The 16,596-nt window shown below is 38.8% G+C and overlaps 1 protein-coding gene across 1 annotated transcript in view; it reads left to right on the forward strand.

Annotated features, from left to right (window-relative positions):
* Positions 1 to 16,596, forward strand: part of pcdh1a (protocadherin 1a) — an 85,835-nt gene that overhangs the window by 54,822 nt on the left and 14,417 nt on the right. The window contains exon 4 of the mRNA XM_065290533.2: positions 2,971 to 3,190. Within this exon, the coding sequence (XP_065146605.1) occupies positions 2,971 to 3,190 (220 nt within the window). The remainder of the gene's footprint in view (positions 1 to 2,970; positions 3,191 to 16,596) is intronic.

Raw genomic sequence — 16,596 nt, forward strand, 5'->3', positions numbered from 1 at the left:
AGAGCTGCCGCTTCCAGCGCTGAGGGTAGAAAAATTGCTGACTCTTAAGCAATGCCTTTAGGAGCAGTTTAAGCAAGAATCCATATTTAAACAACTAAATGCATCTCTTAGGTTTAAATAGTAACGTGTCCGCTTTGAACCACAGTTCCTGTCGCCGACAATGCCATTACCCCAGAATGGTACCTGGGATAGCAATAATATTAGCGATTAAAATCTCATAACCATAATAATGCTCTTTCTCTAATAAAACTGAAATTGAGGATTTTTCTTTAAGTATGTCCCTTACTGTAGATCAAACACTACAATTTGCACATCACATGTAGCCTTGTAATCACCCCATCACTTTACAGTGATCAAGCAGTGCCATTTGCATTTGCTAGAAAGTACGATAAGCACATTTCATGAAAGATAAAACAGGGACTACAGAGCCTGCCACCCAAAGAATGTTGTTCATTGCATGTGGGTCACTGCACATCAAAGGCTACAAATTAATAAAAAAAAAAAAAAAGAGAAACACATTAGAAGTTTCTGCTCCGAGACAAAAGCCCTATAGTCTCCCTTCTATATCTCACTCTTCATGTGAAAGCTTTGATAGACAACAGAGGGATTCATGCTGTGAGTCCATGTTTGAGTTTGCTAAGGAAGTCGATGTAATTACTGTGCAGTGAGATTGTTCCTCTTTGCACTTCAGTTCCTCACTAACCATAAATACCAAGACACAGGGGAGCATGCCGAGAACAGGCCTACAACTCATATGAGTCTGAGAGAATAAAGAGCAGTGATGGGGAATAACTAACTAAAAGTAGTGTGCCGCTACTAACTTCCCTGCCGAGAAAAACAGCATAGCTGATCGCCAGCATATGTTGTGTTTTGGATGAAGGTGCCCATATGGGATGCTGGCGTATTAGTTTTTTACTATTATAGCTTAAAGGAATAGTCTACCCTTTTGCCATATTAAACTATGTTATTACCTCAACTTACACGAATTAATACATATCTATCCTTTTTCAATGCGTTCACTGTACAGCGCTTCGTGAATGTGTTAGCATTTAGCCTAGCCCCATTAATTCCTATGGTACCAAACAGGGAAGCCACCAAACACTTGCGTGTTTTCCCTATTTAAAGACTGTTACATGAGTAGTTATACCAGTAAGTATGGTGCCACAAAATAAAATTTTTTTTTGGTACCATAGGAATGAATGGGGCTAGGCTAAATGCTAACACATTCATAACACACTGTACAATGCACGCATTGAAAAAAGACAGGTATGTATTAATTTGTCTAGGTTGAGATAATAACATAGTTTAATATGGCAAACGAGTAGACTATTCCTTTAAAGTCCCCATGAAATCAAAATCTTATTTTTTATTGGAATATTGCAGTGTTCACTATAAACAATTTATATATGCAGGCCTAATTCATGTGTCCATTAAAACTTTGATCAAAATCTGAAAATGCACTTCCGATCCTTCTCTGTTGAAGTTAGCCAGAGGCCTTGGGCGGAGCATCTGTTAACCCCGCCCCCTCCAACTGTTAGTCTCCTGCAAGTTCTATTTCTAAATGACACGCCTACTTTTCCATATCTAATCAATTCGCAGTGGAAAACTCAAACCATGCAATACATCACAATGTGGTCGGGACTTTCCGCTTCTTGGGAACTTTAACTAGAAAGCCTTCTTTGTCAATCAGCATAACCATGGTTATATAAAATGTTTACTACTGTAGTTGTGTCTCTCTCAAATAGTGTTGGAAGTAGTAAAAAGTTTAATTCACTGATTCATTATAATCATCACAATTGTATTTCTGAAACTCCCTGCACTTTATTTTTTTTTTTTTCATTTAAAAAATATTGTGATGTTAAAATGAAATCTGCTGTTACTGTTTTTAATCCCCTTTTAAATGCAGCTACTGTGCATGCCCTGAATTGGCATATTCATTCATATACATACAGAGGGCTTTTCATCTGTACATTTAAACAATCACGTTATAAAATTAACTTGTTAAAATTAAAAAAAGTATTCTATCGCACTAATAGCCTGATAGATAATGTAAGTTAATTGTATAATCTGATATGCTGTTCCCCCATAAGTACTTTATGTAGTTGTGCAGTTACTGTAGCTATTTTCAATTATGAATTTATTGCGACGTGGGAAGCTATACATTTTCTGTATGTATGTAAGTGTTACAGTGTTTAAACTGACTAGCCACAATGCATGGATTGCCATTGTTATAAGTGTGCCGCATTTCTAAGTACTCTGGACATGAATTTTGGTAAAATTCATGAAAAACAATGTGCAAACAAATTGATAAATGAGCTCATAAATAAACATTGCTGACAATTAGAAGGAAAAAGCAAGACGAGTCTGGGTTTGAGAAGTACGTAGCGTTAATGGCATCTCTATATGTTTTAAATGGCTGTGTTAATGGGCTTTTTATATGAACTGAAATTGCTCTCTTAATGGCTTTAATTCCTGCTCTAAAATGGTTCTGTTAGCCTGTCTGTGTGTGTCTGTGTGCGCGCGTGTGTGTGTGCAGCCTGGCACGATCGATCCTTCCCTGCAGTCTGTGAGCTGTGAGCTCACACGGAATTGGGAATGAAGGCTTTTCTGCAGGATCTGTGATTTCCACAGTTTTATGAGCTCTGCGTCCCTGTATTTCAACAAGAGTGTTTGCCCTCATTGGCCTTGTGAAAAACAACGCGGTCACCTGAGCAATAATATCAGAGGATATTCCTTTTCTTTCCCTTCTGCCAAAAGATGCTCTAATAAGCAGTTCCATCTTTACAGTTTCCCCTCAATTTGAACAAAACGTTTCCTCATTAGTCGCCCCTCTGGAAATTACAGATTGAAAATGCCCGTCTGCTGAAGTGTGATATTACAAATTTAGTGGTCAATTAGCCTAGTTTTGGGGCCTAAGTTATAATTAGACTGTTGTTTGACTGAAGGCCCTTCTCCTCCTTTCCATTCCAGCTCCCACATCGCAGAGTGACGTTTTCCACTGCCAATCCGATGCAGGACCAGCAAGACTCTTCCCAGCAGAGTTACTACGACAGTGGCTTGGAGGAGTCTGAGACCCCCAGCAGCAAGAGCTCTTCGGGACCTCGCATTGGCCCCCTCGCCCTGCCCGAGGACCATTACGAACGGACCACTCCAGATGGCAGTATCGGAGAGATGGAACACCCAGAAAACGGTAGGAGCTTAGATCATGATGCTGGTCTACAATGGTTTTTGATGGTTTTCAACAATGTTGTTGGCTTGAGTTTTTTTTTTTACTCAATTGGCAGGCTATCCCAGATCAAGTGAGAAGTGTTTTGTTCTTTTTTTTAACTTTGCTTAGTTTTGGCCAAAATGTAGATCTATACGTTTGGGGTCAAAAGCAAGCTCAGCAGGGTCTGCGTCTCGCCCATCAGCAAGTCCTCAATCACAACAGCAAATCATTCTTAATGACCCTCTCACACAAGTGCGCTAATTAAAACTCCAACTAATGGAGCTTTTGGTCTCCACATAATTCTGTGCTTTGACGTCTGCCCAGACAACAGCGTGCCGATCGTAAACAGCTTCTTTTGCTGAAGCCAAACTGCTCTCGCAGCAGCTGCCAGGGTCATAAAACAATAAGACAGAAAACTAAAAAAAAAACCACAGAGAGAATTCACGGACTAAGCAGGATAGTCAAGCATCAATTTCGTTCAGCCATTACTAAATTCTGCGAAAGACGTATGCGACTTTCTTCGTGTAATGCATTTATATTGTCATTCTCACGAGCAGAAACTTTCTCGCAGCAGCTGCACCTTAACCGTTGTCCTCGCAAATTCAGTTCTGTCCAATTTAATCGCCAATTACAATGCCAGTGCTTCCATAATACCCGTTTATATGTTTTCGCACCTATCCTCTCCAGGTTTTCCTCCATTAGTGATGTTGTGCTTAATTACCATGTAGATATCCCTCTGGACATCTTGGTGAAAGCTCATGTTAACATTTCAGCTGTGCAATATACCATAGTCTACTCACATCAGTGTTTTAACATGCTCTGTAAAACAAGACCTCCTGTTGATTCCACGCAGGGTGTGTCTGACTGAAAACGCAATGGATTTTAGGAAACCGTTTAGGAGCGGTAATGAAAAACGTCTGTGCTGCTTACGGCAAATTAACGCATGACCTTACGTACATATGCGTTTGAGTGACGTGTCTGTTTGGAAATGGATCGATATAAGGTCCTTCAGAGACTAGCGTTGACCAACTAGCTTGTTTTATTTTTATAAGGGAGTGGAAAGACCATGAATGTTTGGCATCTTGGATTTGATCCGGGTTGATTTGAAAGTGAGTGAGGCTGACAGCCTTGCTAGCACCAGTGGGTGGGCACGCTCTCTGATCAGACAGGGCGGGGAACTGTTAAGCAGAGGTAGACCTAATTAAAATATGATTCTCACCTCAGGGAGATTACACAGAAATCCCTTTTTGAGAAAATGAATTTAAAAAGGCAGTTGTCCCCACTTCCCCGCCATCCCTCCCCCCCAGCTGTCTGGCATACAGCAGTGGTTCCTGCCCCCTATTTATTTTTGCGGTAAGATTTGAGTGACAGGGTGACAAGCAGGGCCGGTGGAGGTTTTTGCTCGCTGCCGGTGGGATGATTGACAGGTGGAGAGGGGGGGGGTCAGGCGGAGTGCTTGGCACGTCGTTCCGTTTAAGATAGATGAAAAGCAATATGTGAACTTCACACACATCGTTCCAATGCATCTGTGGCCCCTAGCCGAAATCACACCGTTGTTCCCGAAGCAGTTTGGCCTTTGGTTATGAAAAGTCTCCTTTTCTTATGCTGGTGTTGGATCCTTTGTGCAGAAAACGATGGGGTTTTATGATTTGCTTTGGCCTTTGTTACCACAGCTTTAGATTCGACAGAAAGACAGTACCGCCGCATTGTGCCCTCACCTCTTTTAGATATACAGATATACCTGCACCCTGTGACTGATTCGGCAACCCTAAACCAATCAGTTCCCCATCCCTGGACAACACGCCGAATGCTGTCCGTCTCTCAGGCTGAGCAAATGACAGATGCAATATTTCACATGCCCTTCACGGGATATTTGACACAGCAACTGTTGTTAGCCTCCATCAATACAGCGCACAATACACATGATACCTCTAATCCATCCATAAAACCACAAACTGACGTACCAAGAGCTGCGCTAATGTTTCAGCCTGTCACTACAACTCTCATTTGTCAATTGGCTGATGATTGAGCAGTGTCATCTTGACAGGGCATTACGCAGCACATAGGAGAGACTTATGGCTATATGGATACTTATAATTTATTCTGAGCACATACAGCACATTGTAAATACAGTACCACCCATGCCAAAAAAATTTATTTACTCAGCTCGACTAATGCATTTGCTTTTTAAAACAGGGGGTTGAATATATCATGGCAAACAAGACATGCATTTTACACTATCGTTTAATTCACCTAACTTAATTCAATTACCTTTTTTTTTCATTTTTGGGAGAATCATTGATTTAATAAAATAAAAAATCGTGGTGACACAAGGGTGTGATTATCAGTAGTAGTTTCAAGACCAAAATATCAGTCTATCACTACTTTAGTTGACATTATCATTGCAAAATGTGAAGTAGTATTTCTGTTCTATAATCTGCAATCTGCTCAGTACAATGAAACAAGGCAATATGAGGTACACTGCCCCTAGACTCCCATTGAAACCATGTAACTGTCAATGTGAAATATTCTTGAAATCATTTTTTGTGGTTTACAATTTCACAGTTTTTGTCGATAGAGCTTAACTTCTATTTAACCTGGAATGTTCCCTTAATGCGAACACAAATTCTTCGGCTGTAATATAAAAAATGTACAGATTGACGTTTCTCATTTTGCAGTTTGCACAAGTGTTACGTCTTTCCATCAGTAAATATCAGATTTGAGCTCAGGCAGTTGTCAGACATTTTCTTATTGTTATCAAGTCAACAGAAGCCAGAAGCGTCACTCAGGTGCGGGAGCAGCAGTCGGTAACAGAGGTTTACGCTGGATGCTGGAACAGGAAGCCTTTGAAGTGTGTTTCCATGGCACCCGTGCGATTCTCGTTTGATCCTGGATCAGATTGAAGTGCATGATGTAATTCAGTGGTATATGGTGTGGAAAAGAAGGATGGTGGTCTTAAAATTTGTGATTCCATGATTTAGTGGAAGGACCTCTCCCCCCATCTCCCCCTCCCAAACCCGTTACTTTATTTTCCTGTCTATGTATCTCTTATAGTCTTGTTGTCTCTCTCAATTTGTCTGTCTCTCTTTATCTCTCTCTCTTTCTCTCTTACTCAAGGTTTTTCTCCTTAGAGGAAAGGCTTAGATGGGCTTCCTGAGTTCTGCAATGTACAATCTGATTTCATGTAACATGATCTGTTACTATCGATTTCAGTTCTTATTTTGACATTAGCATATGGCTTTTATGGTTTGCTTCTGTGCTTTGTACTGTGTTTGCCTGATCATACGGTGCATAACTGTGTCATGGAAATCCTGTGTTAAAGGGATAGTTCACTTTAAAATGTAAAATTCGGTCATCATTTATTAATCCTCATGTTGTTCTAAACCTGTATGTATTTCTTTTTTCTGATGAACACAAAAGAAGCTATTTTGAAAAATGATGGTAAACACACAGCAGTAAGTGTCCATAGACTTCCATAGTAGGAATAAAAAAAATATGATGGAATTTAATGGGTACCATCAACTGTGTGCTTACCATCATTTATCAAAATATTTTCTTAGTCATTTATCACAATACTTCCAAAATATGTTTTTCCTACTATGGAAGTCAATGGTCACTTACTGCTGTGTGTTTAGCATCATTTCTCAAAATATTTTTTGTTGTTTTCATCAGATTTTTTTTTTATACATGTTTATAACAACATGATGATGAGTAAATGATGACAGAATTTTCATTTTAAAGTAAACTATCCCTTTAAGCGAGTTCACTAAACAGTTGTGCCGCATTAGCATGCAGTTAATCAGTGCAAAACACTGCATCTTATTCGCTAACCACTCGCACTACAGTCTAGTCAGGTTTTTAATGCGATAAAATAATCCATTCTTATGTATTTGTATAAATACATAACAATTATGTATTAATAGCGCGAACCAGCCTATTTGATTTAAATTAAGCTGATTATAGATTGTGGCTCATTTACTAACTGAATCTAAAAGAGAAGTTTGTGTAAATTTACCATTAATCAGAGAATCAGTTATTCATGAAATAATAATGAAAAGCATTCAAATCGAGCATACATCCAGACATTTAGTGCAGTTAATAAAACTTTATGCATTTTTTACGTGCTCGAATTGAGTCATAGCTGGGGAAGTGGTGTGGGGGAGTCAGCATAGGGAAAACATGTTGTCTGGAAAAGCATGGTGTCAGCCCTGCTAATATGGCCTGAATAGAAAATATAGAGCCATATTGGGTCAGACTGTCAGTACAGTATCTGCCACTGATCAATGTCTCCTAAAAACAATTAATTCAACTCATCAACCCTCTTCCAGAAAAGCTTTGATAGACTTCATACGCCACTGCAAAGAACAATCAGCGTGTGACATCACTGTACCAAGAGAGTGATGTGAAAGCATACATTAGGGTCCTTTAAACTGGAATCGCTTATGCGGTACTGTGATGTCATACCCCGATCAGTCTAAAGTTGAATAAACCTAATCACCCTAATTAAACACACTAACAAGTTGGACATCTACAACATTTGGGGAGGGAAGGCATGCGGACTGGAAGTATTCAATCTGACTGTAATATCAACATTTGACTGTGAATTATCCAAAAGTCTGTTTTGTAATGTTCATTAACTCTTTCCCCACCAGTGTTTTTAAAAAAAGTTGAATTTGTTTTTCATTATTTTCACAAAAGTTTAATTCTTTCCAGAAAAGTTTCTTCTTTAAAATATATAAACATACAATATATCAAATGAAAGAACAGACCCTCTGCCTTCAAAAAAAAAGTTTCATCCTACCCTTTCTCTTTTTATCACCTCTCAAAGATGGGTAGGTTTCTTCAAAAACACCAAATTTTGAGCAAAAAGCTGAGATAATTCCATTTTTGTGAAGGACTTTTGAAAGAAATCAGATGCAGAGGGATCTTTAAAACATAAATGGAGTTCTTCCTCTTTCAAATGAGGCGTTACTTCCGGGTTGTATATGTTGCGGTAATGTATAATAGCGGTATTGCGGAAAGCCGGAAATTCTTTTCATTGGCAGGGAAGCGTTTTCCTCCTAATTGACGAGAAAACTCGTCAATTAGGGGAAAGAGTTAAAGGGCACATATTATGCCCATTTTTACAAGATGTAATACAAGTCGTAAGTGTGCCTAGAATGTGTCTGTAAAGTTACCACACAATTCATTTGCTATAGCATGTCCAAAATGCCCGTATTTGGGTGGAAGCAAAAAGCGCTGTTTTAATGTATGTAACTTTAAAGGTGTAGTGTGTAATTTTTAGGAGGATCTCTTGACAGAAGTGCAATGAAATATACATAACTATATTATCAGTGGTGTATAAAGACCTTACATAATGAATTGTTATGTTTTTATTACCTTAGAATGAGACGTTTTTATCTATATACACCTTACGTGGACGTCGCCATTTTGTGCCACCATGTTTCAAGAGAAGCCCTTAGTGGACAACCTTTTTTTACTAAGTTGTCTCCGACGATGACATGTTTGTCCTGTGGCGACTACCGTAGCTTCTTTATGAGTTTCAAAAGTGAGGGTGAGCTGTGGATGCCGGTATAATTTACACACTGCACCTTTAAATGCAAATGAGCTACAGCTCCTCACTTCCTTACAAACAGACACTGAGTGCATTTGGTTAAAAATAAATCAGATTTCTTTGTATACAGTCTAAGACAATAGTATTTTAGCCGATTTTGCACTAAAAACACATTAAGGAAATATTTTGGGTAAAGTTTACCAGTCAGTCAGTGGCTGTGGGCGGGGCATTGTTATTAGTGTAACATCACATTAACAAGAGAATCAAAACAGCATGTCTAATAAGACTGCTTTGGTTCAATGCAGATTAAAAAAGGAGAGGGTGGATTTTTTTCCCATTGTAGGGTTGTTGTGTTCACACACTGCCAACACGCATGTATGTCCAAACACCTTGTAAAAGTGTATTTTGCATAATATGTGCCCTTTAAAGCTATGATATAAAGACTAGTTTATCTTAGCATGTTAATAGAATAGATTCCATGCACCGTTTCTACTGTAGCAGCGACGTTACTGTGCTAGCCTATATTCTGTGATGTGCTATATCTACTCACAGAGCAACATAAAGAATTACAGGTCCATGGAGGCTCACCATTTTTTCACCAGTGGCTATGTGGGAGTGGTTTTACTTCGCAAAATATCAGGGAGTGACATTTATTTATTTTGTTGTGATGCCATCTCGGAGGGCTACTTAGAAAGCCCATATAAAACTTCATATTAGGGTTTTTTAGATCGCCACCCAGCAAGCTAAAATTTATTGTAATCATTACAAATTGTAAAGATCAAACGACTAACTAGGTATAGGCACGTTAATTCAAATAATTTTGGATATGGATATGACATCTTTTTGGGTTTCCAGTAACGCCGACCAAATCTATAGCAGCGATGTAAAGATGCTATACAGGTCCAGTAAAATATATGCCAAAGCATAGCTCACTACAGTGATTCTCAAACTTCGGGGCGTAAGATTGTGCCAAGGGGACCCCAGTTTTATGACATTTTATAAAATGCATTTATTTACCATAAATTATGTGTAATTAAGCATCCGAAAAATATAGCTACCAACCAAGAGCATAACACTAAATTAATCAGTTTATTTTAATTCAAATTCTAAGTTTGGATATTTTATGTCCTGAATTGTCTTTGGGGTGGCGTACAAAGGGATGCACCATTCACAAGGGGGGGGGGGGGGTATACACAGAAAAAACGTACTGCATCCTTCACAAACTAGTGCACATACCTGAAAATATTAAAATTCATAAGTATTGCTTTCGCTTTTAGTGCATTCATGTGTTTTGTGCATGGTTCAACGCCTGCCTAAAGACATCCCTTAAACCAACATTCTAGGAATGCACTGATTTAGTTCAAATAACATTTGCCCAAGCAACCATACATATTTATGCAACGATGAGTGATTTGCATGGCTATATCACCATATGTTGCATATAATAAATGATACAGTGCTGTATAATAATTAGATTAATGTTAATTAGGAATCGTTTCGGATTCCGTAGTTAATATACAGGAAAAAGTCATCGCTTCCCCCAGACTAAACGATTGTGTGTGTCAGCCTTTATATTTGTATCGAACGCACAGTCTTTCAATAAGCCGGTCATCATTGTGGAAATGATTAGAATTGATGAGCATCATTAGTTTAAGTGCTGGCTAATGCGTATTAATATCGTATTAGCATTATGATGAAAAATGAATTTGAAATTAAACGTTTTCCGCGTACGATAAGCAGATCTTTTTACACATCTCATCTGTGCTTGTTTTTCCGATGGTTAGTATGTAACCCCAATTTGCTTAAATTAGAATCGATGCATTACAAATTATTTTGCCTGCGTATGGAAGATCAGCCAGAAGTTTTTGTGTACTGTGAAAGCTTGTGCTTACATTGCACTCCAAATGCTGTTCCATCTCATAAGTACAATTCTGTACTAATGTGTACGGTTACGCCCGATTCAGAGAAGTTTGATAGTGATTTTTCTAGACAGGCAGTGCTAGCGTTGAGAACGCGTCTGCCATAACAGGTTTGGAGTTTTAATCTTCTCTCCTAATTGGTCTCGTTTGATTGGACGAGCCAGGTGTACAGAACTCATTTATGTAGCCGGTCTGAGTGACAGCCACCGAACAATGACATGCTCGCAAATGCTGATTTTGCCTTTATTGCGGCTTCCATTTCGCTTCCTCTACTCGAGAGAGTCGGAAAAAGGGAAGGATTGACACTGATGAATCATTCCTTCCTGATAAGTGGTTGTTTGACTCTGATTAAAGCTGCTAATTTTGATTTATGGAGGAACTAGCAAGCATGTTTTTTTGTATCGAACGTTTCGGTTTTCTAACGACAATTCAGTCTTGCGTGCGTCTGGAATGATTTCACTCTCTGAAACGCTTTTAAAGGCTCATTACACGCGATTGTCGGAACTAAGGCAAATGATATTGGGTACTACTCAACATTAGATTGCTGTTCTCTTTAGAAGCACTTGCTAGCCGCGTCCCGCAGGGAGAGGTAAGCGTGCAGGTTTAAAGCCCCGAGAGTCGAATTATTCCGAAAAGCCATCTGAGGCTCCCTGGGATCTTTTCACAGGTCAGTGGTGACGTTTGACCACATCTCGAGGCCGTGACGTGCCTGAGACACCTGCCTGCATGCAGTGATCAGCAGAGGAAGGGGGTATGCGTGATCCCCAGATGGGGGTATTGGCATGTGGTCTGCCTCCTTTTGATGAGCCATAGCACATATGGCCAGAGAGGAAAAAGAGACAGAGATAAAATGGAATAAAATGGCATTTGCATAATGATGAGGAACGTTTTTTTTTTACTTCTGTGATGTTTCTGGGCCGTATGAAGTCCTAATAGTGTAGCTTGTCTTTTGAACACCACTGAGAGCGTCTCGTTCGCTTTTTTAGCTCTGTGTTTAATAGATTTTTTTATTGTGTCCCAAGCTCCTTTTTTATATTTAATGGCACATCGCACTCACATCTCTGCGTTGTTTAGCTGTCGTTTCATTTAGCGTGTGAGTGACATGCGTCCTCATGTGATCGTTCACGAGTGAGTTGGGCAGACGAAAGCCGATGCTGTCTTTGTTGGTTCTGTATGTGACAATACGTACGTGTTTGCGTGTGTTCAAAGGGAGGAAGCGGGAGGGACAGACTGACAAACAGAGTGTTAGTCTGAGGGGGCTTGTTTGTCTTGTGGGTGCCAGCTTGGGCGATTGCCCGGATGCCAGCGTGGCGTGACGACGCGGGGCACGGCTCCGCTCAGACAGATGGCGTTGGGCCTTGTCAGAGTCCCTGCCTGTTAGTAGAATTGATTGCAAAGACCTGAGCCAGGCTTCCTGCTCTTTGCTCAACCTTCCCTACAAAAAAGAGTCTCGTGTGGTGCTCAGGATTTTTCAGACAATATTTTTTCCCCCGGTGGTTGTTTTAGATTGAGGGGGTTGGAGTGAAACAATGTGTCCTGATTCTGTTCACCCTCCAGAGGTGAGACGTCAGTGACTCTGTGGCCTCAATGCCAGCAGATTCCAGCACGGCTATTGTGCTTATTGTGCTGTCGTTTATTTTCGGCAGCCTTTATTGTTCTACAGTATGAACAAGAAGAAAGAAATATCCACTTGGGTTCGATGTATCAGTGTTTCAAAGTTTTGGGTAAGTGCAGACAGACTGCAGAGAGATCGAGGGACTGGGTCACAGTGCAGTTTCAAGAATTGTTCTGGTTTAGCTCTACCGACAGCATTTACCACAGAAAATAACTTCAACTCTTTTATTTTTTCGGCTGAAAGGCAGTAAGGCCTTTATAATAGAAGTATCCAGGTCATGCATGCTGAGTGCTTTAAAGCAAAACTGTGCGGCTTTAATTTTGGTTAAAGCACTTAGATAATTTTTTCTATACAAATGTTAAGTACACTTAATAATCCTAGGTTATTTTCAACCTAGCATTGGGTCAAAAAGGGGAAAACCCAGCCCGTTGCGTTGGAATTAGGGATGTTCTTATTGACCTGTTAACCATTAAAGGCGGGGTGCATGATCTTTGAAAGCCAATGTTGATATTTGAAATCACCTAAACAAACACGCCCCTACCCCAATAGAAGCTGGACCTTCTTTTGACATGCCCCTTACTGCTGATTAGCTACAAGTGTGTTTTGGTACTCAGACACACATTTTTTTTAAATCATGTACCCTGCCTTTAATCAAAGGTAAGACTTTTTGATTGATTAATATCAGTTGTTAACGCATGGTGCATGTCAACACATGCCTACAGTCATTTTGCCACTTTCCTATCATTAATTTGTCAATGGCCTTTAAATGGCGCGAATGATTGCTGCCCTAATGGTGTGCTAAAGTAATAATTTGTATGAGAAATCATTTGTACTGCATGTGTCTGTGCTTGAGTATGGTTTGTACCATGTTCTGTACATGGTAAATACATCTTGTGAGCATCAAACGCCATTGTTGAAACCTCCCGCATTCAAAAGACCACTGGAAAACAGGCCAATTTCAACATAACACCAGCTGTGACGTTACAGTCGTGATGTACGCCCCAACATTAAATTACACATTCAATTAATTACAATGTTGTTACAAGGCTAAAAACAATGTTGTGACAGCTAAGTTAGTGCTATATGCTAGTTAATGCTATATTTTAGCATTTAGGCTGAAGTATTACAATTGACGTTACAGTTACGTTTTGCAGGTCCATACTGAAAAAAACACATACTTACCAGTCTGAAACCTCTATTACCAATCTCCAAACAATTGATTATTCCTCAAATACAGAATCTTTATCTGATACAGGATCAAACATAAGGTCTGTTTATACACACACACACAGCTATTCTGAAGAGCTGCTCTGACAAACAGCCAATCAGAGAGGAGCACAAAATTATTATTCATAACCCTTTTACATATGGTAATAATAGACCATTTCATTGTAAAGGCAAATCATGCGGTTGTAAATGGACATGTTAAACCGTCTATGGATAATTTTTGCACTTAAATTATCTTTGAAAGCCAATGTTGAAATTTGAAATCACCTAAACAAACACACCCCTACCCCAATAGAATCTGGACCTGCTTTTGATAGACCCACCCCACACATACCCAACCCAGGCAACGATGTCATTAGTAGACACGCCCCTTACTACTTATTGGCTACAAGTGTGTTTTGGTACTCAACCAGACTCCCTTTTCCAAAGCGTTTTTCAAAAATCATGCACCCCACCTTTAATAAACCCACTAGAAATAAAATATTATTTAAGTGCATTCTTTGGCACCTTTAATCTATGCAGAGTTGTTGGGTCAAAAACATTTTGTGGGTTATTTTATCCCAACGGTTGAAAAAAACCCATCATTTTTTAGAGTGTAAGCTGTAAGCGTTTTATGTTAGGACTACTAAAGGTTGGAGATATAACTTTATATTCATTGTGTTGCTCCATTAATTCCCATTGTAAGTTTCTTAATGTACCGTTCTTGGAAAAATATAAGGAGCATGTTAAATTTCTATTGTATTTTACAATATTCCACAAATGCATCCGCATCCAACAAAGTTGATTAAAATCATTTTCACACTGCTAACCCTACAAGGATGTTGGTCTAGGAACCTGCCTTACTTTGATTATTATTTATATTAAACAAGCATCATTGATCTGACCTATGTGCGTATTCAGGCAAATCTACTCACTTTCGCCTTTCCATGCTCCCATGTTTAACTTCACATATCACCCTCCGCATTTATCCAGTTTTGTCTGTAATGATTGCGATACGATCTGACCCAAGTGCTACAGATAACATCTGTTAGTAGGACAAGGTGGATCGCTCAAAATACAGCAGCGTTTCAGGGCTCTATGGGCAACGTGAGCTGATCATAGATAAAATGAGATGATTATCGCCTTGACAAAACGTCAACATCAACCTTCGGTTTGTGCCTCATTGAGCCTGATTATACCCTCATCATGTCACATTACAATAAAGCACAAATAAACCCTTTCAAACCCCTTGACTGCTCCTCGCTAATTTTCCACCAAATAATGTCTGATGTTTCCTCAAGTTACATCATGCTCACTGACTGTCCTTGCTTGGATGTTTATAGGGAATAATTATTAAGTGTTAGCTCTTGGTCCTTGATGCTGATTGGTCTGTGGCTGTGGTCTTAGCTTCTAGTAAAACACAGTGTAGCCCTGATAGACCTGTTGCCCTTATTACAGTATTATTATGTGTGTTGCATACTTGTTTACATGTCAGGCACAAAGACTGTGTCCCAATTTGCATAGTATTTTGCATTGCAAAATTATAATTAGTATGTCCGAAATCACAGTGAGTTAGTAGTACCCGGTATTACTAAAATAGTATCATATTACCCGGATGGTCTACTGTTTCAAAGAAAAGGCTGTACATTGCCATCACTTTTAACACTAGACACACTAACATGTGAAATTTCTATGCAGACCCCAGTGTATATGGGTAGAAACCAGTTATAATATCACACTCTAAAGTGTTTAATTTTTTAATTCACACATAATGGATTCCAATGTGCTTGCACGTCATTGTTGCTTTAATTATTATTGGCCAAATTAGGATTGTGCAATACTGCTATTTTCAGTTTTTCTTTCACCTGTGAAAGGTCATGCTGTGCTGTATCGATCATTTATTGGTCCAACGTCTTCAGGTCAGAACTTTGAAACGTGCAGAAATGCAACATTTTGTCGCATTACCTTGCATTTACAGTCTGGCACATTCTCATGCATATGAATGGAAGTCAATGGAACGAAAAGCCTAGTGTGATCACAGCATAACGCTTTCCTGCATACTCTGTTGCTATGCACTTAAATTTATATGGTTTCCCATCACAAATACTGTAGTACATTTTGGGCCATAAAATAAGTAGGTAAAAATATCTTCTAACATAAGAATGGGATTTAATGATACTTAAAGGGATAGTTCATCAAAACATGAAAATTCTGTCATCATTTTCTCATCCTAAACCTGTATAAGTTTTTGTTTTTTATTTTGATGAACGCAAAAGAAGATACAGCATTTTGATAAATGATGGTAAGCACACAGCTGATTGTAACCATTGACTTCTATAGTAGGAAAAACAAATACTATGGAATTCCATGAGTACCATCAACTGTTTGCTTACAATCATTTATCACAATACTTCCATAATATATTTTTTTCTACTATGGAAGTCAATGGTTACAATCAGCTGTGTGTTTACCATCATTTATCAAACTACTTTTGTGTTTTTTTATCCAGAACTATCCCTTTAATAAACATCTTACAGTTTTTATTATTTGGTTTAAAGTTTTGGGGAAAAAACTAGCTGACCTCCCTAGTCAATCACTTGGTTGGTACACGACTAGTTCACTATCCTGACCTATTCTTTAGTAGATACAGCATCTCATGAAGTACCTCACACTGCGGTGATATTTCTCATCTATATGCCACACCTAATAAATCTTTGATTCAGATTCCACCTGCTGATGCAGCACAGCCTGAAGTCGTTTATTCAGTCCATCATGAAAGTTTGAAATACATTATTCAATTATTATTTATATAATGACATGAGATATTGGTTAATTCATAAACAACTGTGCAGCTGAAATGTTTGTACTAATAGATTTTTTTCTGCAGGTTTTAACCCCCAAAGCTACTTTAACAGCTCTGAAAAATATGCTAATTGTCTTTTAAAAGCTTTAAAACTACTTTTTGACTTTTCTTTTTGACTTTTTGACTTGAAGTTACTTTAACTCTTTCGCCGCCAGCTTTTTTCATGATTTTCACAAAAGTTTAATGCCTTCCAGAAAATGCTCATTTTTAAATATATAAACATACAATATA

Source organism: Paramisgurnus dabryanus, chromosome 10 (genome assembly GCF_030506205.2).
Source record: "Paramisgurnus dabryanus chromosome 10, PD_genome_1.1, whole genome shotgun sequence".
Lineage (NCBI taxonomy): Eukaryota > Metazoa > Chordata > Actinopteri > Cypriniformes > Cobitidae > Paramisgurnus > Paramisgurnus dabryanus.